This window comes from Lucilia sericata, unplaced genomic scaffold (assembly GCF_015586225.1).
Source record: "Lucilia sericata isolate MDLA Ls3-8-SP2 unplaced genomic scaffold, ASM1558622v1 Contig001482F_arrow, whole genome shotgun sequence".
NCBI classification, from domain to species: Eukaryota; Metazoa; Arthropoda; class Insecta; order Diptera; family Calliphoridae; genus Lucilia; species Lucilia sericata.
In genome coordinates this window covers 2,842-22,500 of record NW_023995410.1, presented here as the reverse complement: position 1 = coordinate 22,500, position 19,659 = coordinate 2,842, and the positions used below count along the sequence as shown (strand labels likewise).

Below are 19,659 nucleotides of genomic sequence, written 5' to 3'. Positions count from 1 at the left end.
AATACCCCTTCACTTTCCTAGACATCTATTATCACTGCAACTACTTGCTTAAGCTGTCAATTCGTCAAGTACAAAATTGCATTATTTTTCCTAAAGAAACCACGGATAATTTAATTTCGCAAAGCTTTAATAATAAAGATTAATAAAGAACAATTAGAAAAAAGTTAATAAAAAACTTTAAGAAGAAAAGCAAAAATTACGTTAAAAAGGCAATCGCTAGTAAATTACATTAAGCCTTCCGTTCTCAATATTGAACTCATATCGAATTGTAGCAACACAATCAGATACGAAGTAGCAGCACTGACGGTCTAAAAATAAATAACAACAAACAAGAAAAAGTCAATAAAATAAACTCGCAAAACACAGTTTATTTTAAATAACTAAAACGATAAAAAAAAACCAAACCCAAAAAAATCTAAAGAAAAATCTCCCACTTACCGAAAATATAAACGTATAATCCAAAGTATACAAGCCAATACCATTGAACTGGAAAAATCCTTCCCAGTGTAAAAATTGCAGCGTAAACGATTTCATTTTATTATAGTAGACATCATTGCCCAACATAAAGGCCGGTTTCTTTTGCATTATCTCATGGACAATCATGGCCGATTGTTTTGAAAAGCCGTTGGCATTACAGCACAGACGTAAAACTAAATATGCCACCAGCATCAATGACATACTCCACAGCATATAGATAAAGACCATATAGTCGAGTATAGGATTTTTGCCACCAACAACAAAGTACACTTTCGTCTGTAGAAATATGCCAAAGATAGCAATGACAAAGCATACGGCCATATAGGGTACACACTGCGGTCCATATTGGGCATTAGTGATTACACAGAGCGAGAGAATTTTATCGTGTATCTTAAAAAGTTCGGGTAGATTGGTTTCAGAGGTGGGACTGCAAAATGGGGGGAACCACTAATTAATGTTTATGTTTTTTTTTTTGGGTTCTATAATAGACCGATTATAGTATCGATTATAGCACTATATATCTAAAGTCTCGTCCATAGTATACAGTCTTGACTATAGTGTTAGCAATAGTCTCTTCTATAATCTTAGCTATAGTCTAGTCTTGACTACAGTTTCGTCTATAGTCTCGTCTATAACCATAACTATAGCCTAGTCTTGACTACAGTTTCGTCTATAGTATTGACTATAGTCTATAGTCTTGACTATAGAATATAGTCTTGACTATAGTCTCGTCTATAATCATAACTATAGTCTAGCATTGACTATAGTTTCGTCTATAATCTTGACTATAGTCCTGACTACAGTTTCGTCTATAGTCTTGACTATAACCTTAACTATAGTCTAGTCTTGACTACAGTTTCGTCTATAGTCTTGACTATAATCCAAACTATAGTCTAGTCTTGACTATTGTCTATTGTTTTGACTATAGTCTATAGTCTTCACTATAGTCACTTCTATAATATTAACTATAGTCTAGTCTTGACTATAGTTTCGTTTATAATCTTAACTATAGTCTAGCCTTGACTATAGTTTCATGTATAGTCTTTACTATAGTCTTGACTACAGTTTCGACTTTAGTCTTGACTATAATCTTAACTATAGTCTAGTCTTGAGTATTGTCTAGCATTGACTATAGTAGTCTTTAGTCTTGACTATAGACTACAGTCTTGACTATAGTCTATAGTCTTGACTATAACCTCTTCTATAATCTTAACTATAGTCTAGTTTCGACTATATTTTCATCTATATTCTTGACTATTTTCTTGTCTATATTCTATATATCTGTAGTCTTGACTATAGTCTCTACTTCTAAAAACTATTCTCCATAAAAAAAGTATTTTTCACTATGAAAAAAAATCCATTTTTCATATATACTAAATATGCGTCACGTTAATGGTCCCAATGTGCAAACAACCAATTATCATATGGATGACTTATATGTATGTATATACATACCTATCGGCCGGAATAGTTTCGGCATCATTTAAATCATCATCCACGTCATCGTTAAATTCGTCACTATCTTCATTAATTGAAATATGATCCACAACATGACGTTGTCTTAACTCTTGATTAGAAGGCATTTCTTTCTTAATCTCTGATTCAATATCGAATATCATTAAAGGAGCATGTTTACGTTCACTCTCACGATTAATTCTCTCGAACAGCTCATTAAGCTTAATAAAACGTTGAGAAATTTCCGAAACGTAATAAACAAATTGACCCAAAACAATGCTGGACGAAGTATAAGGAAAGTTCGAGACAATAAACACAATGAAAAATAATTCGCGATAATAACTGTAAATGTAAAAAAAAAAATACTCTCCAATCACAATTATCGTTAATTAGTTTAGTCTATTAAACTTACAAAATCAATTCCTTGATATCATAAGCCATGGCAAAGGTAAAGCAAGCAACAACCACAAACCAGGTGATATAATACTTATACTTGAAGTTCTTTTTCTTTTCCACCTGTTTAACGCCCAGTTCATCGCATTTACGAAGATGTATATCGATAGCATATAGAGATTTTTCAAATTCAATAAAGAATTGTTTACGTCTCCATAGAGTAAGAATATGTGTCAAAACATACAGACACAAACCCAAATGCACGAATAGTATATTGGCCAAACGACAAATACTGTCACAACCTTCATGCTTATAGACGGCATAATCACCGAGTGTTATGATTCCAAAACAAATCAAATATAAAGCGGGCACTACATACATATGCACGTAGCTAAAGAAAATATTTGCTTTAACATTTAAACGCTCATAAGGTATAACACCGTAAATCTGTAAACAAAATCCCAAAAAGAGAAATTTGGGGGGGGGGGGGCTTTTATCCTTTAGTGAAATTAAACAAAAATTTTCATAATTACCAGGGATAAATATAATTGAAATTTGTTCATATTTTGTTTTTTTGCTTTTAGATTTGCTCTTCCACCAGTTGTCGAACCAAGTTTCCCTAACGTTGTTTACTAAATAACGGTTTTGTTTGAACTATTGACCAAAAGGGTTGTTGGCTAAATGCTGCTTGTCCATTTATAAATGAATTTGCCTTTAGCTGCCGCCACAATCGCATTTTCAGATATCATTTGATAACATCTCTCTTATACACTTTTGTTTATACAGGACAATTAGTTTATTAAAATATATTAACAGTGGCAGTAAAAACGTGCCACATTTTGCATAATGATTTTTATATGAAAAATATAAAATTGTCTGTAGCTCCTTTAATAATGCTCCAATCAAGAAAACAGTGAAAATCTGTGATCACTCTTAATTTCCATCAAAAATCGATTTTTATATGAAAAACAAAATCGGCTGTAGATTCTTAAATAACGCTCCAATCAACAAAACAATGAAAATCTGTGATCACTCTTAATTTCCATCAAAAATTGATTTTTATATGGAAAACATAAAATCGGCTGTGGTTCCTTAAATAACGCTCCTATCGACAAAACAGTGAAAATCTGTGATCACTCTAAATTTTCATAAAAAATTGATTTTTATATGGAAAACATAAAATCGGCTGTAGACCCTTAAATAACGCTCCAATCAACAAAATAAAGAAAATTTGTGATCAATCTTAATTTCCATCAAAAATCGATTTTTATATGGAAAACATAAAATCGGCTGTAGATCCTTAAACAAAATAAAGAATATCTGTGATCAATCTTAATTTCCATCAAAAATCAATTTTTATATGAGAAACATAAAATCGGCTGTAGTTTCTTAAATAACGCTCCAATCGACAAAATAAAGAAAATCTGTGATCACTCTTAATTTCCATCAAAAATCGATTTTTATATGAAAAACATAAAATCGTCTGTAAATCCTTAAATAACGCTCCAATCAACAAAATAAAGAAAATCTGTGATCACTCTTAATTTCTATCAAAAATCGATTTTTATATGAAAAACATAAAATCGGCTGTAGATCCTTAAATAACGCTTCAATCGACAAAATAGTGAAAATCTGAGATCACTCTTAATTTCCATCAAAAATCGATTTTTATATGAAAAACATAAAACCGGCTGCAGATCCTTAAATAACGCTCCAATCGACAAAACAGTGAAAATCTGTGATCAATCCTAATTTCCATCAAAAATCGATTTTTATATGAGAAACCTTAAATCGGCTGTAGATCCTTAAATAACGCTCTAATCGAGAAAACAGTGAAAATATGTGATCACTCTTAATTTCCATCAAAAATCGATTTTTATATGAAAAACATAAAATCGGCTGTAGATCCTTAAATAACGCTCCAATCAACAAAATAAAGAAAATCTGTGATCACTCTTAATTTCCATCAAAAATCGATTTTTATATGGGAAATTTTAAATCGGCTGTAGATCCTTAAATAACGCTCCAAGCGACAAAACAGTGAAAATCTGTGATCACTTTTAATTTCCTTCAGAAATCGGTTTTTATATGAGAAACTTTAAATCGGCTGTAGATCCTTAAATAACGCTCCAATCAACAAAACAGTGAAAATCTGTGATCACTATTAATTCCATCAAAAATCGATTTTTATATGGAAAACATAAAATCGGCTGTAGATCCTTAAATAACGCTTCAATCGACAAAACAGTGAAAATCTGTGATCACTCTTAGTTTCCTCCAGAAATCGGTCTTTATATGAGAAACTTTAAATCGGCTGTAGATCCTTATATAACGCTCCAATCGACAAACCAGTGAAAATCTGTGATCACTCTTAATTTCCTTCAGAAATCGGTTTTTATATGAGAAACTTTAAATCGGCTGTAGATCCTTAAATAACGCTCCAATCAACAAAACAGTGAAAATCTGTGATCACTTTTAATTTCCATCAAAAATCGATTCTTATATGAAAAACATAAAATCGGCTGTAGATCCTTACATAACGCTCCAATCGACAAAACAGTGAAAATCTGTGATCACTCTTAATTTCCTTCAGAAATCGGTTTTTATATGAGAAACTTTAAATCGGGTGTAGATCCTTAAATAACGCTCCAATCAACAAAACAGTGAAAATCTATGATCACTCTTAATTTCCATCAAAAATCGATTTTTATATGAGAAACTTTAAATCGGCCGTAGATCCTTAAATAACGCTCCAATCAAGAAAATAGTGAAAATCTGTGATCACTCTTAATTTCCATTAAAAAACGATTTTTATATGGAAAACATAAAATCGGCTGTAGATCCTTAAATAACGCTCCAATCAACAAAATAAAGAAAATCTGTGATCAATCTTAATTTCCATCAAAAATCGATTTTTATATGGAAAACATAAAATCGGCTGTAGATCCTTAAACAAAATAAAGAATATCTGTGATCAATCTTAATTTCCATCAAAAATCAATTTTTATATGAGAAACATAAAATCGGCTGTAGTTTCTTAAATAACGCTCCAATCGACAAAATAAAGAAAATCTGTGATCACTCTTAATTTCCATCAAAAATCGATTTTTATATGAAAAACATAAAATCGTCTGTAAATCCTTAAATAACGCTCCAATCAACATACCAGTGAAAATCTGTGATCACTCTTAATTTCCATCAAAAATCAATTTTTATATGGAAAACATAAAATCGGCTATAGATCCTTAAATAACGCTCCAATCGACAAAACAGTGAAAATCTGTGATCACTCTTAATTTCTATCAAAAATCGATTTTTATATGAAAAACATAAAATAGGCTGTAGATCCTTAAATAACCAATCAACAAAATAAAGAAAATCTGTGATCACTCTTAATTTCCATTAAAAATCGATTTTTATATGAGAAACTTTAAATCGGCTGTAGATCCTTAAATAACGCTCCAATCGACAAAACAGTAAAAATCTGTGATCACTCTTAATTTCCATCAAAAATCGATTTTTATATGAGAGACTTTAAATCGGCTGTAGATCCTTAAATAACGCTCCAATCAACAAAATAAAGAAAATCTGTGATCACTCTTAATTTCCATCAAAAATCGATTTTTATATGAAAAACACAAAATCGGCTGCAGATCCTTAATTAACGCTCAATCAACAAAATAAAGAAAATCTGTGATTACTGTTAATTTCCATCAAAAACCGATTTTTATATGAAAAACATAAAATCGGCTGTAGATCCTTAAATAACGGTCCAATCAACAAAATAAAGAAAATCTGTGATCACTCTTAATTTCCATAAAAAATCAATTTTTATATGAGAAACTTTAAATCGGCTGTAGATCCTTAAATAACGCTCCAATCGACAAAACAGTGAATATCTGTGATCACTCTTAATTTCCATCAAAAATCGATTTTTATATGAAAAACTTTAAATCGGCTGTAGATCCCTAAATAACACTCCAATCAACAAAATAAATAAAATCAGTGATCACTCTTAATTTCCTTCAGAAATCGAATTTTATATGGAAAACATAAAATCGGCTGTAGATCCTTAAATAACGGTCCAATCAACAAAATAAAGAAAATCTGTGATCACTCTTAATTTCCATTAAAAATCGATTTTTATATGAGAAGCTTTAAATCGGCTGTAGATCCTTAAATAACGCTCCAATCGACAAAACAATAAAAATCTGTGATCACTCTTAATTTCCATCAAAAATCGATTTTTATATGAGAAACTTTAAATCGGCTGTAGATCCTTAATTAGCGCTCCAATCAACAAAATAAAGAAAATCTGTGATCACTCTTAATTTCCATTAAAAATCGATTTTTATATGGAAAACATAAAATCGGCTGTAGATCCATAAATAACACTCTAATCGACAAAAAAGTTAAAATCTGTGATCACTCTAAATTTCCATCAAAAATCGATTTTTATATGAAAAATATAGATCCTTAAATAACGGTCCAATCAACAAAATAAAGAAAGTCTGTGATCACTCTTAATTTCCATAAAAAATCGATTTTTATATGAGAAACTTTAAATCGGCTGTAGATCCTTAAATAACGCTCCAATCGACAAAACAGTGAATATCTGTGATCACTCTTAATTTCTATCAAAAATCGATTTTTATATGAAAAACATAAAATCGGCTGTAGATCCTTAAATAACGCTCCAATCGACAAAACAGTGAAAATCTGTGATCACTCTAAATTTCCATCAAAAATCGATTTTTATATGAAAAATATAGATCCTTAAATAACGGTCCAATCAACAAAATAAAGAAAGTCTGTGATCACTCTTAATTTCCATAAAAAATCGATTTTTATATGAGAAACTTTAAATCGGCTGTAGATCCTTAAATAACGCTCCAATCGACAAAACAGTGAATATCTGTGATCACTCTTAATTTCTATCAAAAATCGATTTTTATATGAAAAACATAAAATCGGCTGTAGATCCTTAAATAACGCTCCAATCAACAAAACAGTGAAAATCTGTGATCACTTTTAATTTCCATCAAAAATCGATTTTTATATGAAAAACATAAAATCGGCTGCAGATCCTTAAATAACGCTCCAATCGACAAAATAAAGAAAATTTGTGATCACTCTTAATCACTTATGAAAAACATAAAATCGGCTGTAGATCCTTAAATAACGCTCCAATCGACAAAACAGTGAAAATCTGCGATCACTCTTAATTTCCATCAAAAATCGATTTTTATATAAAAAACTTTAAATCGGCTGTAAATCCTTGAATAACGCTCCAATCGACAAAACACTGAAAATCTGTGATCACTCTTAATTTCCATCCAAAATCGATTTTTATATGAAGAACTTTAAATCGGCTGTAGTTCCTTAAATAACGCTTTAATCGACAAAACAGTGAAAATCTGTGATCTCTCTTAATTTCCATCAAAAGTCGAGTTTTATATGAAAACATAAAATCGGCTGTAGATCCTTAAATAACGCTCCAATCAACAAAATAAAGAAAATCTGTGATCACTCTTAATTTCCATCAAAAATTGATTTTTATATGAAAAACATAAAATCGGCTGTAGATCCTTAATTAACGCTCCAATCAACAAAATAAAGAAAATCTGTGATCACTCTTAATTTCCATCAAAAATGGATTTTTATATGAGAAACTTTAAATCGGCTGTAGATCCTTAAATAACGCTCTAATCGAAAAAATAGTGAAAATCTGTGATCACGCTTGAAAATCGACTTTTATATGAAAAACATAAAATCGGATCAGATCTTTGGATCTTAACCAAATTTCTTTCCAAATTTCCCCTTAACATTTATTTAAAAGGCAACTCTTTCATGCTCTCATGTATTAATAAAAATGTAAAGCTTTTTAATAACTACAGGTGTTTTCTACAAAAAAAAAAGCTCACCACACTAACTGAGAGAGAGAGAGAGCAAGAAAGAAATATAATACCGTGGTGAATACTCAAAACATGAGAGTAGAAAAAAAAACAGTTACATAAATACACACCAAAAAACATACAAGTGAAAACAACTTATACGAGTCGAATTATTTACAAAAACAAACACATGATTTACATCAACAGACAACAACAGAGAACAGCTAGCGCTTCAACAGGAAATCGAGGGAATGAAAGGAAATGAAAAAGCAAGAGCGGCAGGAGATGGAAATATGTATGTGTATAGTATGTGTAAGTAGAAGAAAAGAAAACAAATAAAAAACAACTTTAGAATAGAGAAAAGCTAAAGTTGCTTTTGCTGCTGCTGCCTTCAACAATAATAACGTTGTGATATAATTTTATCAGTACGTGGTGGAGTTTTAAGTGAAGCGGTTGAAATAACGGACAAAACGAATTATTGGCAAATTGAAATTTCTTTTTTTTGTAAAATTAAAAGGAAATTTAATGCGTTGGTGTTGGTAATCAGATTTTCTTTAACACAAAGAAATCATATAAATAAATTTGAATTCAATGATACTAATTGTTGAATGAAAAGGAAAAATATAGAAAAAAAAAACAAATAAATTTTTGTAAAAAGTTATAATGAAATAATATAAAAACCAACAAGTTTATTGAATGTTTTAAATAAATAAATAATTGAATAACATTTACTGTGGTGGGTGTGCATGTACATACATACGTAGAAGACAAGTGTTGAAAATTTTATATAATTTTATTTTATTAAGTAAATATTAACAATAACAGTGCGCATTTAAAAAAAAATATAAAGGAAGAAAAATATATTAAAAAAAAAAAAAATAGAAAATCACAATAGAAAGTGAGGGTGTGTATGTGCCAATAGAGCTGGTATAATAATATTTGTGTATAGAAGATGATGGGCTGAACCTGAAACTTAAAAAAAAAAACAACAACAACAAACACTTATACTAATACAAATAATAGAAAAATATACATACAAACACTTACACACAAACACACACACTTACAGTATAAAGAGTATAAATACGCATCAATATATCGAAGTATACATATGTATATATGTCTGTGTGTAGTTATGTGTATAAAACGAAAGTGAATGTTTTGTATAGTTTCCAGATTTTTATGTTTTCCTTGTGTTTTATAAATATTTAAAGACCTTGAATATTTTTGAATAAAATATCAAAATTTATGATAAAAGAAAACATACAAAAAATTAAAAATTTATAAACAAAATAATCTTATAAAATTATTTAAATTAAAAATTTATAAAATAAAGTGTGTTAACAGTTTAAATACAATTTTAAAAGAAAATCCTGTAATTACGTAAAAAAAGGTAAATGTTTGCAAAATATATTTATGTGTGTATGTACATTTTTTTATATAAATTACAACAATTTTATGACAACAATTTTACAGATTACAATTAAGTCCAGTATTTTGCGACGTTAGTAAATTATTCGGAGAATTAGAAAATCTCTCGAAATACATATGTAGCTGTGAATATTTTTGTTGATTTTTTACACGGTTTAAGCAGCATTCCCCGAGCTATTTAACTTGGTAATTTTTTAAAGGTTTTTTGTTGTGATAGTAGATGTTTATAAACTACACCACTTTAGTGGGTTTATGCTGATGTTTGTAACGCACAATAATATAACTTAAAGTATACCAATTATTTTCTGAGTCGATTTAGCTATGTCCGTCCGTCTGTCCGTCCATCCGACTGTCTGTCTGTCTGTCTGTCCGTCTGTCCGTCCGTCCGTCCGTCCGTCCGTCCGTCCGTCTGCTTGTCTGTCTGTCTGTGTGTCCATGTTAACCTTATAATCAAAAGTACAGGTCGCAATTTTGAAGATAATTCAATGAAATTTGGTACATGATCTTCTATTGTCCCAGGGACGTAGTCTATTGAAAATGGTTAAAATCACTCCATTATTTCAACAGGCCCCATACACCTTAACCCCCGAATAGGGCTTGTAAACTATTTTGCAATTTTGAAGATAATTTAATGACATTTGGCACATGATCTTCTATTGTAGCAGAGACTATTAAAAGCCTATTAAAAATGGTTAACATGGGTTAATTATTTCCATACAACTGAACACAACGAATAGTTCATGATTATCTTTAATATACTCATATCTCGAAAAAAAATCTGCAAAACCAAGTTCTATACTAGCCTAGATGATGAACCGCGGCACATTTGACCCTAGCCCCTATACAAAGCCCCCTTCAAAATGTGACTTAAATGTCCACAATTTTATTCAACAATAAATGTAAACTTAACAGATGGATATAGCTGTATCGACTCAAAATTTCAGAAGCACGGTAATAACGATGTTCTATTTGGCACATAGAAAGACAAGGTCCATTATTTCCCTAGCCCCCATACAACCATATCCCCTAAGAGTGCTTTAGAGCAGATAATTCGTAATGATCGAGGATATCCTTTGACCCTAGTCCCTATACAAAGTCGCCTTCAAAGTTGGCAGTTTATACGTGGCCGACTGTATTTAGACCGACGATAAATATTTTGATAGAGTGAACATTTTTTACACAGACTGAGAGACCGGCGGTCGTACAGACAGATGGACATAGCTGAATTTAATCAAAATTTCAGAATGATAAGTACGATGGCACTAAGAAGGACAAGATTAATTGATAATGATAGAAACCAGTTGTAAAGGGCTTTAGAGCAGATAATTTTGTTAAATGTTCTCGTCACAACTAAGTTTCATATAAATGAACTGACGATTTTCTTAATGATGGGACTTCATTTGACGCTAGTCCACATATAAAGTCCCCACCAGTACTGCCATAATGGTGTTAATAATAACCACGTCTTTTCCTAGGAATATGATTTGACCTGGGTTCGAACCAGAAAACCATTCTGGTACTACGGTAATCAGGTTTTCTTGTCCCGGTTATTGGACTAAAATCTATATTTCGTGATAAGTTCAGAGGAGTAACTAAAGAGGCGCTAAGCGTTGGAAATGAGGTTGTGTCAAGTTTATATCATACGGAAGGATATTTGGTATGCGTCAAATGTTTTTCTCAATTAATGTGTTGAATACTTAAGACTTGTACAGGGTTGAATGGTGAGGGATGTAAGGTATCTTATACATTGAATGTTCCTTCATTGTGAGAGTATGTTCACGGTTTGGTCCGTTTATACCTGTCTTACCACAGTATGTTCTCTATGAGTAGGAACTTATGTGTGATATATTTGATAGATTCTTATTTCAATATACAGATTATGTCTTTAGGCGATGTTACCGAATTAACAGACCATCCCATATGCATGGTTGTAAACAGATGCGATGTTTTTACCAGGATTCATCTGGTCTTTACCTCTTGGAAGTAACGCAACGATACAGCAATGATCCGAGATTTGATAGCTCATGTACGCAGAGGGAAAATAAATATACACGCCTGGTACCAATTTGACACCAAATTTTTCAATAACATCCGTTGTCAAGTATATACATACGTACGACAATACTATGCAGTGTTGACAACGCAACGTTGTCAACATTGCAACAATTCGTTGTCGCAATATAAATTTTAGACAACGGATGTGTATAACATTTACATAGTGTTGTCGTACGTATGTACATATATACTTGACAACGGATGTTATTGAAAAATTTGGTGTCGATTTGGAACCAGGCGTATATATATTTTTTCCCTCTGTGTACTAGAGCAAAGTGCTTGTACATGTACCGGCGGAATCATGTACAAAAATAGCCACCTTCTTGTGTTTTTTTTTTTTTTTTTTTTTTTTTCAAAAAAAATAAAAGTAAAAGAATGTTAGAAAACATTCTTTAATGTTTCTTCTACCACAATATTACAGAATCATTCAATTTGTTTCCATTTTGGTTCTCTTTTATGAATTAAGTCCTTTTTATTTATTGTTTTACATTTGAGGTAAATTTAACTTAATACCAGACCCTTAAATTAAATAATTTGTATTATTTGCTCAGGGGTAAAATTCAATTATAATGTCTTTATTTTGAATGGAATACGAGGGTCGACTGCTTTAGCTAAATATGTCAAAGAAGGGTCATACACCTAAACAATATTAAAGATAATTAGATGAAACCGAGCATGACTTCAGATCATGCGAATAGGTACCTGCTGACTTTCTTATACAATTGGTTAGATAAGAAATTCAAATTTTATCTTAGGTTTTTAAATTTGTTAAAAATTCAATCCTCCCTCGTTAGTACCATCTATACATTGTATTATTTCCGTCTTAACATTATAAATATTAGCATAATCTTACAACATCCGTTAGAGTATAGAGAGAGTAAAACGGAAACTCAAAACCACCACACACACACACACACATTCCATATTTACACAGTAAAACTGTAAACACGAAAAGCTTTTACATCTTTCAAAACTGTATTTTACCTCATCGTGGTTTAATATTAGATAGTAAAAGGAAACAAAAATACAAATACCTAAATACAACTGCTTTTACTTTTCACTTTATTAAACTTCGCGTGAGAAACACCACAAAATTTTTTATTATCAATGTTTGTGCGGCCGAAATACTAAATATAGTTTAAATTGAAGCACAGGTGTTTTCCGTTTGAGAGCAGCTCCCTTACCAGTGTTTTTTCAAACATGTTTGTGTAATTTATTTGTGTTAAATAAAATTTCCTTAAAAAGTTATACGCAAATAAATTGTTTAACTAAATTTTTATTTCTTCAATTTTATTCTTTGAGTTTCTTGTTTAAATTTATTCTGAAGAATACGACAATTGGCTTTTATCGTATAGAGCAATAATTGTATTTTAAACTTTTCTTATAAGTTTTAAATTTTTTTTCTTCATTCATTTTAAGCACAATAGTATAGTATAGATAATTATAATATAGTCTCTAATATAGCCCCCGACTACGGTCTAGTCTTTACCCTGCACTATGGACTAGACTTTACAATAGTCAATAGTATGGATTAGAGGCTATAATATTGTATGAACCATAGTCTAGTCTGAACTATAGTCTATCATATAATACAGTCCAAGTGGGGCTATGGTTTGTATGCCGTATAGTCAATAGGTCTGGTGAATAGTCTAGCCTATAGTCTATTCTATAGGTCTATTCTAGAGTCTAATCTAATCAAGTCTAATCTATAGAGTCTAGTCTATAGTCTCAGTCTATAGTTAGAGTCTATAGTCTAGTCTATAGTCTAGTCTATAATCTAGTCTATAGTCTAGTCTATAGTCTAGTCTATAGTCTAGTCTATAGTCTAGTCTATAGTCTAGTCTATAGTCTAGTCTATAGTCTAGTCTATAGTCTAGTCTATAGTCTAGTCTATAATCTAGTCTATAGTCTAGTCTATAATCTAGTCTATAGTCTAGTCTATAGTCTAGTCTATAGTCTAGTCTATAGTCTAGTCTATAGTCTAGTCTATAGTCTAGTCTATAGTCTAGTCTATAGTCTAGTCTATAGTCTAGTCTATAGTCTAGTCTATAGTCTAGTCTATAGTCTAGTCTATAGTCTAGTCTATAGTCTAGTCTATAGTCTAGTCTATAGTCTAGTCTATAGTCTAGTCTATAGTCTAGTCTATAGTCTAGTCTATAGTCTAGTCTATAGTCTAGTCTATAGTCTAGTCTATAGTCTAGTCTATAGTCGTCATAGTCTAGTCTATAGTCTAGTCTATAGTCTAGTCTATAGTCTAGTCTATAATCTAGTCTATAGTCTAGTCTATAGTCTAGTCTATAGTCTAGTCTATAGTCTAGTCTATAGTCTAGTCTATAGTCTAGTCTGTAGTCTAGTCTATAATCTAGTCTATAGTCTAGTCTATAGTCTAGTCTATAGTCTAGTCTATAGTCTAGTCTATAGTCTAGTCTATAGTCTAGTCTATAGTCTAGTCTATAGTCTAGTCTATAGTCTAGTCTATAGTCTAGTCTATAGTCTAGTCTATAGTCTAGTCTATAGTCTAGTCTATAGTCTAGTTTATAGTCTAGTCTATAGTCTAGTCTGTAGTCTAGTCTATAATCTACTCTATAGTCTAGTCTATAGTCTAGTCTATAGTCTAGTCTAGTCTAGTCTATAGTCTAGTCTATAGTCTAGTCTATAGTCTAGTCTATAGTCTAGTCTATAGTCTAGTCTATAGTCTAGTCTATAGTCTAGTCTATAGTCTAGTCTATAGTCTAGTCTATAGTCTAGTCTATAGTCTAGTCTATAGTCTAGTCTATAGTCTAGTCTATAGTCTAGTCTATAGTCTAGTCTATAGTCTAGTCTAGTCTAGTCTATAGTCTAGTCTATAGTCTAGTCTATAGTCTAGTCTATAGTCTAGTCTATAGTCTAGTCTATAGTCTAGTCTATAGTCTAGTCTATAGTCTAGTCTATAGTCTAGTCTATAGTCTAGTCTATAGTCTAGTCTATAGTCTAGTCTATAATCTAGTCTATAATCTAGTCTATCAGTCTAGTCTATAGTCTAATCTAGTCTATAGTCTAGTCTATAGTCTAGTCTATAGTCTAGTCTATAGTCTAGTCTATAGTCTAGTCTATAGTCTAGTCTATAGTCTAGTCTATAGTCTAGTCTATAGTCTAGTATAGTCTAGTCTATAGTCTAGTCTATAGTCTAGTCTATAGTCTAGTCTATAGTCTAGTCTATAGTCTAGTCTATAGTCTAGTCTATAGTCTAGTCTATAGTCTAGTCTATAGTCTAGTCTATAGTCTAGTCTATAGTCAGTCTATAGTCTAGTCTATAGTCTAGTCTATAGTCTAGTCTATAGTCTAGTCTATAGTCTAGTCTATAGTCTAGTCTATAGTCTAGTCTATAGTCTAGTCTATAGTCTAGTCTATAGTCTAGTCTATAGTCTAGTCTATAGTCTAGTCTATAGTCTAGTCTATAGTCTAGTCTTTAGTCTAGTCTATAGTCTAGTCTATAGTCTAGTCTATAGTCTAGTCTATAGTCTAGTCTATAGTCTAGTCTATAGTCTAGTCTATAGTCTAGTCTATAGTCTAGTCTATAGTCTAGTCTATAGTCTAGTCTATAGTCTAGTCTATAGTCTAGTCTATAGTCTAGTCTATAGTCTAGTCTATAGTCTAGTCTCTAGTCTAGTCTATAGTCTAGTCTATAGTCTAGTCTATAGTCTAGTCTATAGTCTAGTCTAGTCTAGTCTATAGTCTAGTCTATAGTCTAGTCTATAGTCTAGTCTATAGTCTAGTCTATAGTCTAGTCTATAGTCTAGTCTATAGTCTAGTCTATAGTCTAGTCTATAGTCTAGTCTATAGTCTATAGTCTAGTCTATAGTCTAGTCTATAGTCTAGTCTATAGTCTAGTCTATAGTCTAGTCTATAGTCTAGTCTATAGGCTAGTCTATAGTCTAGTCTATAGTCTAGTCTATAGTCTAGTCTATAGTCTAGTCTGTAGTCTAGTCTATAGTCTAGTCTATAGTCTAGTCTATAGTCTAGTCTATAGTTAGTTAGTCTATAGTCTAGTCTATAGTCTAGTCTATAGTCTAGTCTATAGTCTAGTCTATAGTCTAGTCTAGTCTATAGTCTAGTCTATAGTCTAGTCTATAGTCTAGTCTATAGTCTAGTCTATAGTCTAGTCTATAGTCTAGTCTATAGTCTAGTCTATAGTCTAGTCTATAGTCTAGTCTATAGTCTAGTCTATAGTCTAGTCTATAGTCTAGTCTATAGTCTAGTCTATAGTCTAGTCTATAGTCTAGTCTATAGTCTAGTCTATAGTCTAGTCTATAGTCTAGTCTATAGTCTAGTATAGTCTATAGTCTAGTCTATAGTCTAGTCTATAGTCTAGTCTATAGTCTAGTCTATAGTCTAGTCTATAGTCTAGTCTATAGTCTAGTCTATAGTCTAGTCTATAGTCTAGTCTATAGTCTAGTCTATAGTCTAGTCTATAGTCTAGTCTATAGTCTAGTCTATAGTCTAGTCTATAGTCTAGTCTATAGTCTAGTCTATAGTCTAGTCTATAGTCTAGTCTATAGTCTAGTCTATAGTCTAGTCTATAGTCTAGTATAGTCTAGTCTATAGTCTAGCATATAGTCTAGTCTATAGTCTGGTCTATAGTCTAGTCTATAGTCTAGTCTATAGTCTAATCTATAGTCTAGTCTATAGTCTAGTCTATAGCCTAGTCTATAGTCTAGTCTATAGTCTAGTCTATAGCCTAGTCTATAGTCTAGTCTATAGTCTAGTCTATAGTCTAATCTATAGTCTAGTCTATTGTCTAATATATAGTCTAGTCTATAGTCTAATCTATAGTCTAGTCTATAGTCTAGTCTTTTGTCTAGTCTATAGTCTAGCATATAGTCTAGTCTATAGTCTAGGCTATAGTCTAGTCTATAGTCTAGTCTATTGTCTAATCTATAGTCTAGACTATAGTTTATTCTTGTCTAATCTATAATCTAGTCTATAGTCTGAACAAAAACTTATTTGACAAAAAATGTTTTTCCGTTTCCAACCCACAGTCCATAGCATCCTTTTTGTGTACTCGTGTATATGTATGTTTACGTATCATAAATAAATGTGTCTTATGTTTAAGTTTCATCACTAATTGAGTTTAATAAGAGTTGAAATTTTTATGGTTGTGTAAAAAAAAATAATAAAATAAAAATAAATTAAAAGGCTAACAATTCGTTTATATATGTTCTAGCACAAGCCTGCAGTTGTCCTTAACAGTTTGAGTTTGTCTTTGTGTATGTATCTATAACATATTTTTGACATTTTATTAGAAGTCTTATATCATAAAGTTTTTTTTTTTGTCTCCCTTGTAAAATTTATCGTTCAAGATTTTTAGTAGAACTTAAGTTTTTATTTATTAATCATACGCTTTGTGGTTTTCGGTAAACATTAAATATTAATCATACGCTATAATATTAGTTTTATGATACGTTTTGTTTTTTACTTTTAAATTAAACGAAGATTTTCATAATTAGTATTAACGATGTTTATATGTTATTTTAACATAATTCTTAAAAAAATCGTTATTTTTCAAAAGACAGCTATCTACACAACCATTTACCTGTCCCACAAACTATACAGTATTATAAACACTTAAGGTACAAACACAACATCCCTTTACAAACTGATAAAGATACAAAATATTTTTTCTAAACTTGCAGACCAACAAAAAAATAGCCATCTAGCTAAATACAAATGAACGCAATTAACCGTAAATTAGTAAGAGGCTTCATCACTACAACAACCAGCCAACCAACCAACAAATATAAAATGTTTAATTTTGTTTTCCAAACCCTCACCCACACACATACAAACACTATACTATAGTAAAATTACCACTCATAATCATAAACATAAGCCACCCCTTTCGCAGAAGAATGAAAAACAATGTGCCCACTCTTTCGCTTATTTTCCAGCGTAAGAGGGTCATCCTTGTTGTTAATTTAAATGGAAAAGTATGTTTTTCAAGATTTTTTTCAGCTGAATAAAAAAAACTTTGTAATATTTTTGCTAATAATTATTAATTAAATACACTTTTCACAATGTTCTTTTAGCGTTCGCATCTTAGTAGTTGTAGGCCAAGTATTTTATTACAAAGATTATTAAAACGAATTATTTCAATTTGTTTTAATTTTCAAATTATCAGGAATATGATAATATTAAAAATATTTATCAAAAGAAATTTTGCTACAAACTTTAAATGATTAGGTTCTACAAAATTGTTTGATTAATGTAAAAGCTGTAGCAGAACTGAACATAGACATTATAAAGTTTATGTTAAATTCAAAAGAAAATTAAAAAAAAAAATTATTTTTGACCGAAGTAAAACTTGTACTACTTGTAAACTAGAACTGAACTAGAACTGAACTAGAACTGAACTAGAACTGAACTAGAACTGAACTAGAACTGAACTAGAACTGAACTAGAACTGAACTAGAACTGAACTAGAACTGAACTAGAACTGAACTAGAACTGAACTAGAACTGAACTAGAACTAGAACTGAACTAGAACTGAACTAGAACTGAACTAGAACTGAACTAGAACTGAACTAGAACTGAACTAGAACTGAACTAGAACTGAACTAGAACTGAACTAGAACTGAACTAGAACTGAACTAGAACTGAACTAGAACTGAACTAGAACTGAACTAGAACTGAACTAGAACTGAACTAGAACTGAACTAGAACTGAACTAGAACTGAACTAGAACTGAACTAGAACTGAACTAGAACTGAACTAGAACTGAACTAGAACTGAACTAGAACTGAACTAGAACTGAACTAGAACTGAACTAGAACTGAACTAGAACTGAACTAGAACTGAACTAGAACTGAACTAGAACTGAACTAGAACTGAACTAGAACTGAACTAGAACTGAACTAGAACTGAACTAGAACTGAACTAGAACTGAACTAGAACTGAACTAGAACTGAACTAGAACTGAACTAGAACTGAACTAGAACTGAACTAGAACTGAACTAGAACTGAACTAGAAACTGAACTAGAACTGAACTAGAACTGAACTAGAACTGAACTAGAACTGAACTAGAACTGAACTAGAACTGAACTAGAACTGAACTAGAACTGAACTAGAACTGAACGAAAGAACTGAACTAAACTGAACTAGAACTGAACTAGAACTGAACTAGAACTGAACTAGAACTGAACTAGAACTGAACTAGAACTGAACTAGAACTGAACTAAACTGAACTAGAACTGAACTAGAACTGAACTAGAACTGAACTAGAACTAGAACTGAACTAGAACTAGAACTGAACTAGAACTGAACTAGAACTGAACTAGAACTGAACTAGAACTGAACTAGAACTGAACTAGAACTGAACTAGAACTGAACTAGAGCTGAACTAGAACTGAACTAGAACTGAACTAGAACTGAACTAAACTGAACTAGAACTGACTGAACTAGAACTGAACTAGAACTGAACTAGAACTGAACTAGAACTGAACTAGAACTGAACTAGAACTGAACTAGAACTGAACTAGAACTGAACTAGAACTGAACTAGAACTGAACTAAACTGAACTAGAACTGAACTAGAACTGAACTAGAACTGAACTAGAACTGAACTAGAACTGAACTAGAACTGAACTAGAACTGAACTAGAACTGAACTAGAACTGAACTAGAACTGAACTAGAACTGAACTAGAACTGAACTAGAACTGAACTAGAACTGAACTAGAACTGAACTAGAACTGAACTAGAACTGAACTAGAACTGAACTAGAACTGAACTAGAACTGAACTAGAACTGAACTAGAACTGAACTAGAACTGAACTAGAACTGAACTAGAACTGAACTAGAACTGAACTAGAACTGAACTAGAACTGAACTAGAACTGAACTAGAACTGAACTAGAACTGAACTAGAACTGAACTAGAACTGAACTAGAACTGAACTAGAACTGAACTAGAACTGAACTAG

At 31.3% G+C, this 19,659-nt stretch overlaps 1 protein-coding gene across 1 annotated transcript; it reads right to left on the bottom strand.

The window, feature by feature from the left end:
• Positions 1-205: 205 nt before the first annotated feature.
• Positions 206-2,967, bottom strand: LOC119611571 (gustatory and pheromone receptor 33a). The gene is made up of 5 exons (XM_037967213.1): positions 2,859-2,967; positions 2,345-2,772; positions 1,933-2,274; positions 439-904; positions 206-308 (listed from the first exon to the last, which is right to left on the bottom strand). Exons 1-5 carry the CDS (start codon positions 2,886-2,888, stop codon positions 225-227), a joined length of 1,350 nt encoding a protein of 449 aa, XP_037823141.1. The 5' UTR covers positions 2,889-2,967; the 3' UTR covers positions 206-224.
• Between the last annotated feature and the right edge of the window lie 16,692 nt (positions 2,968-19,659).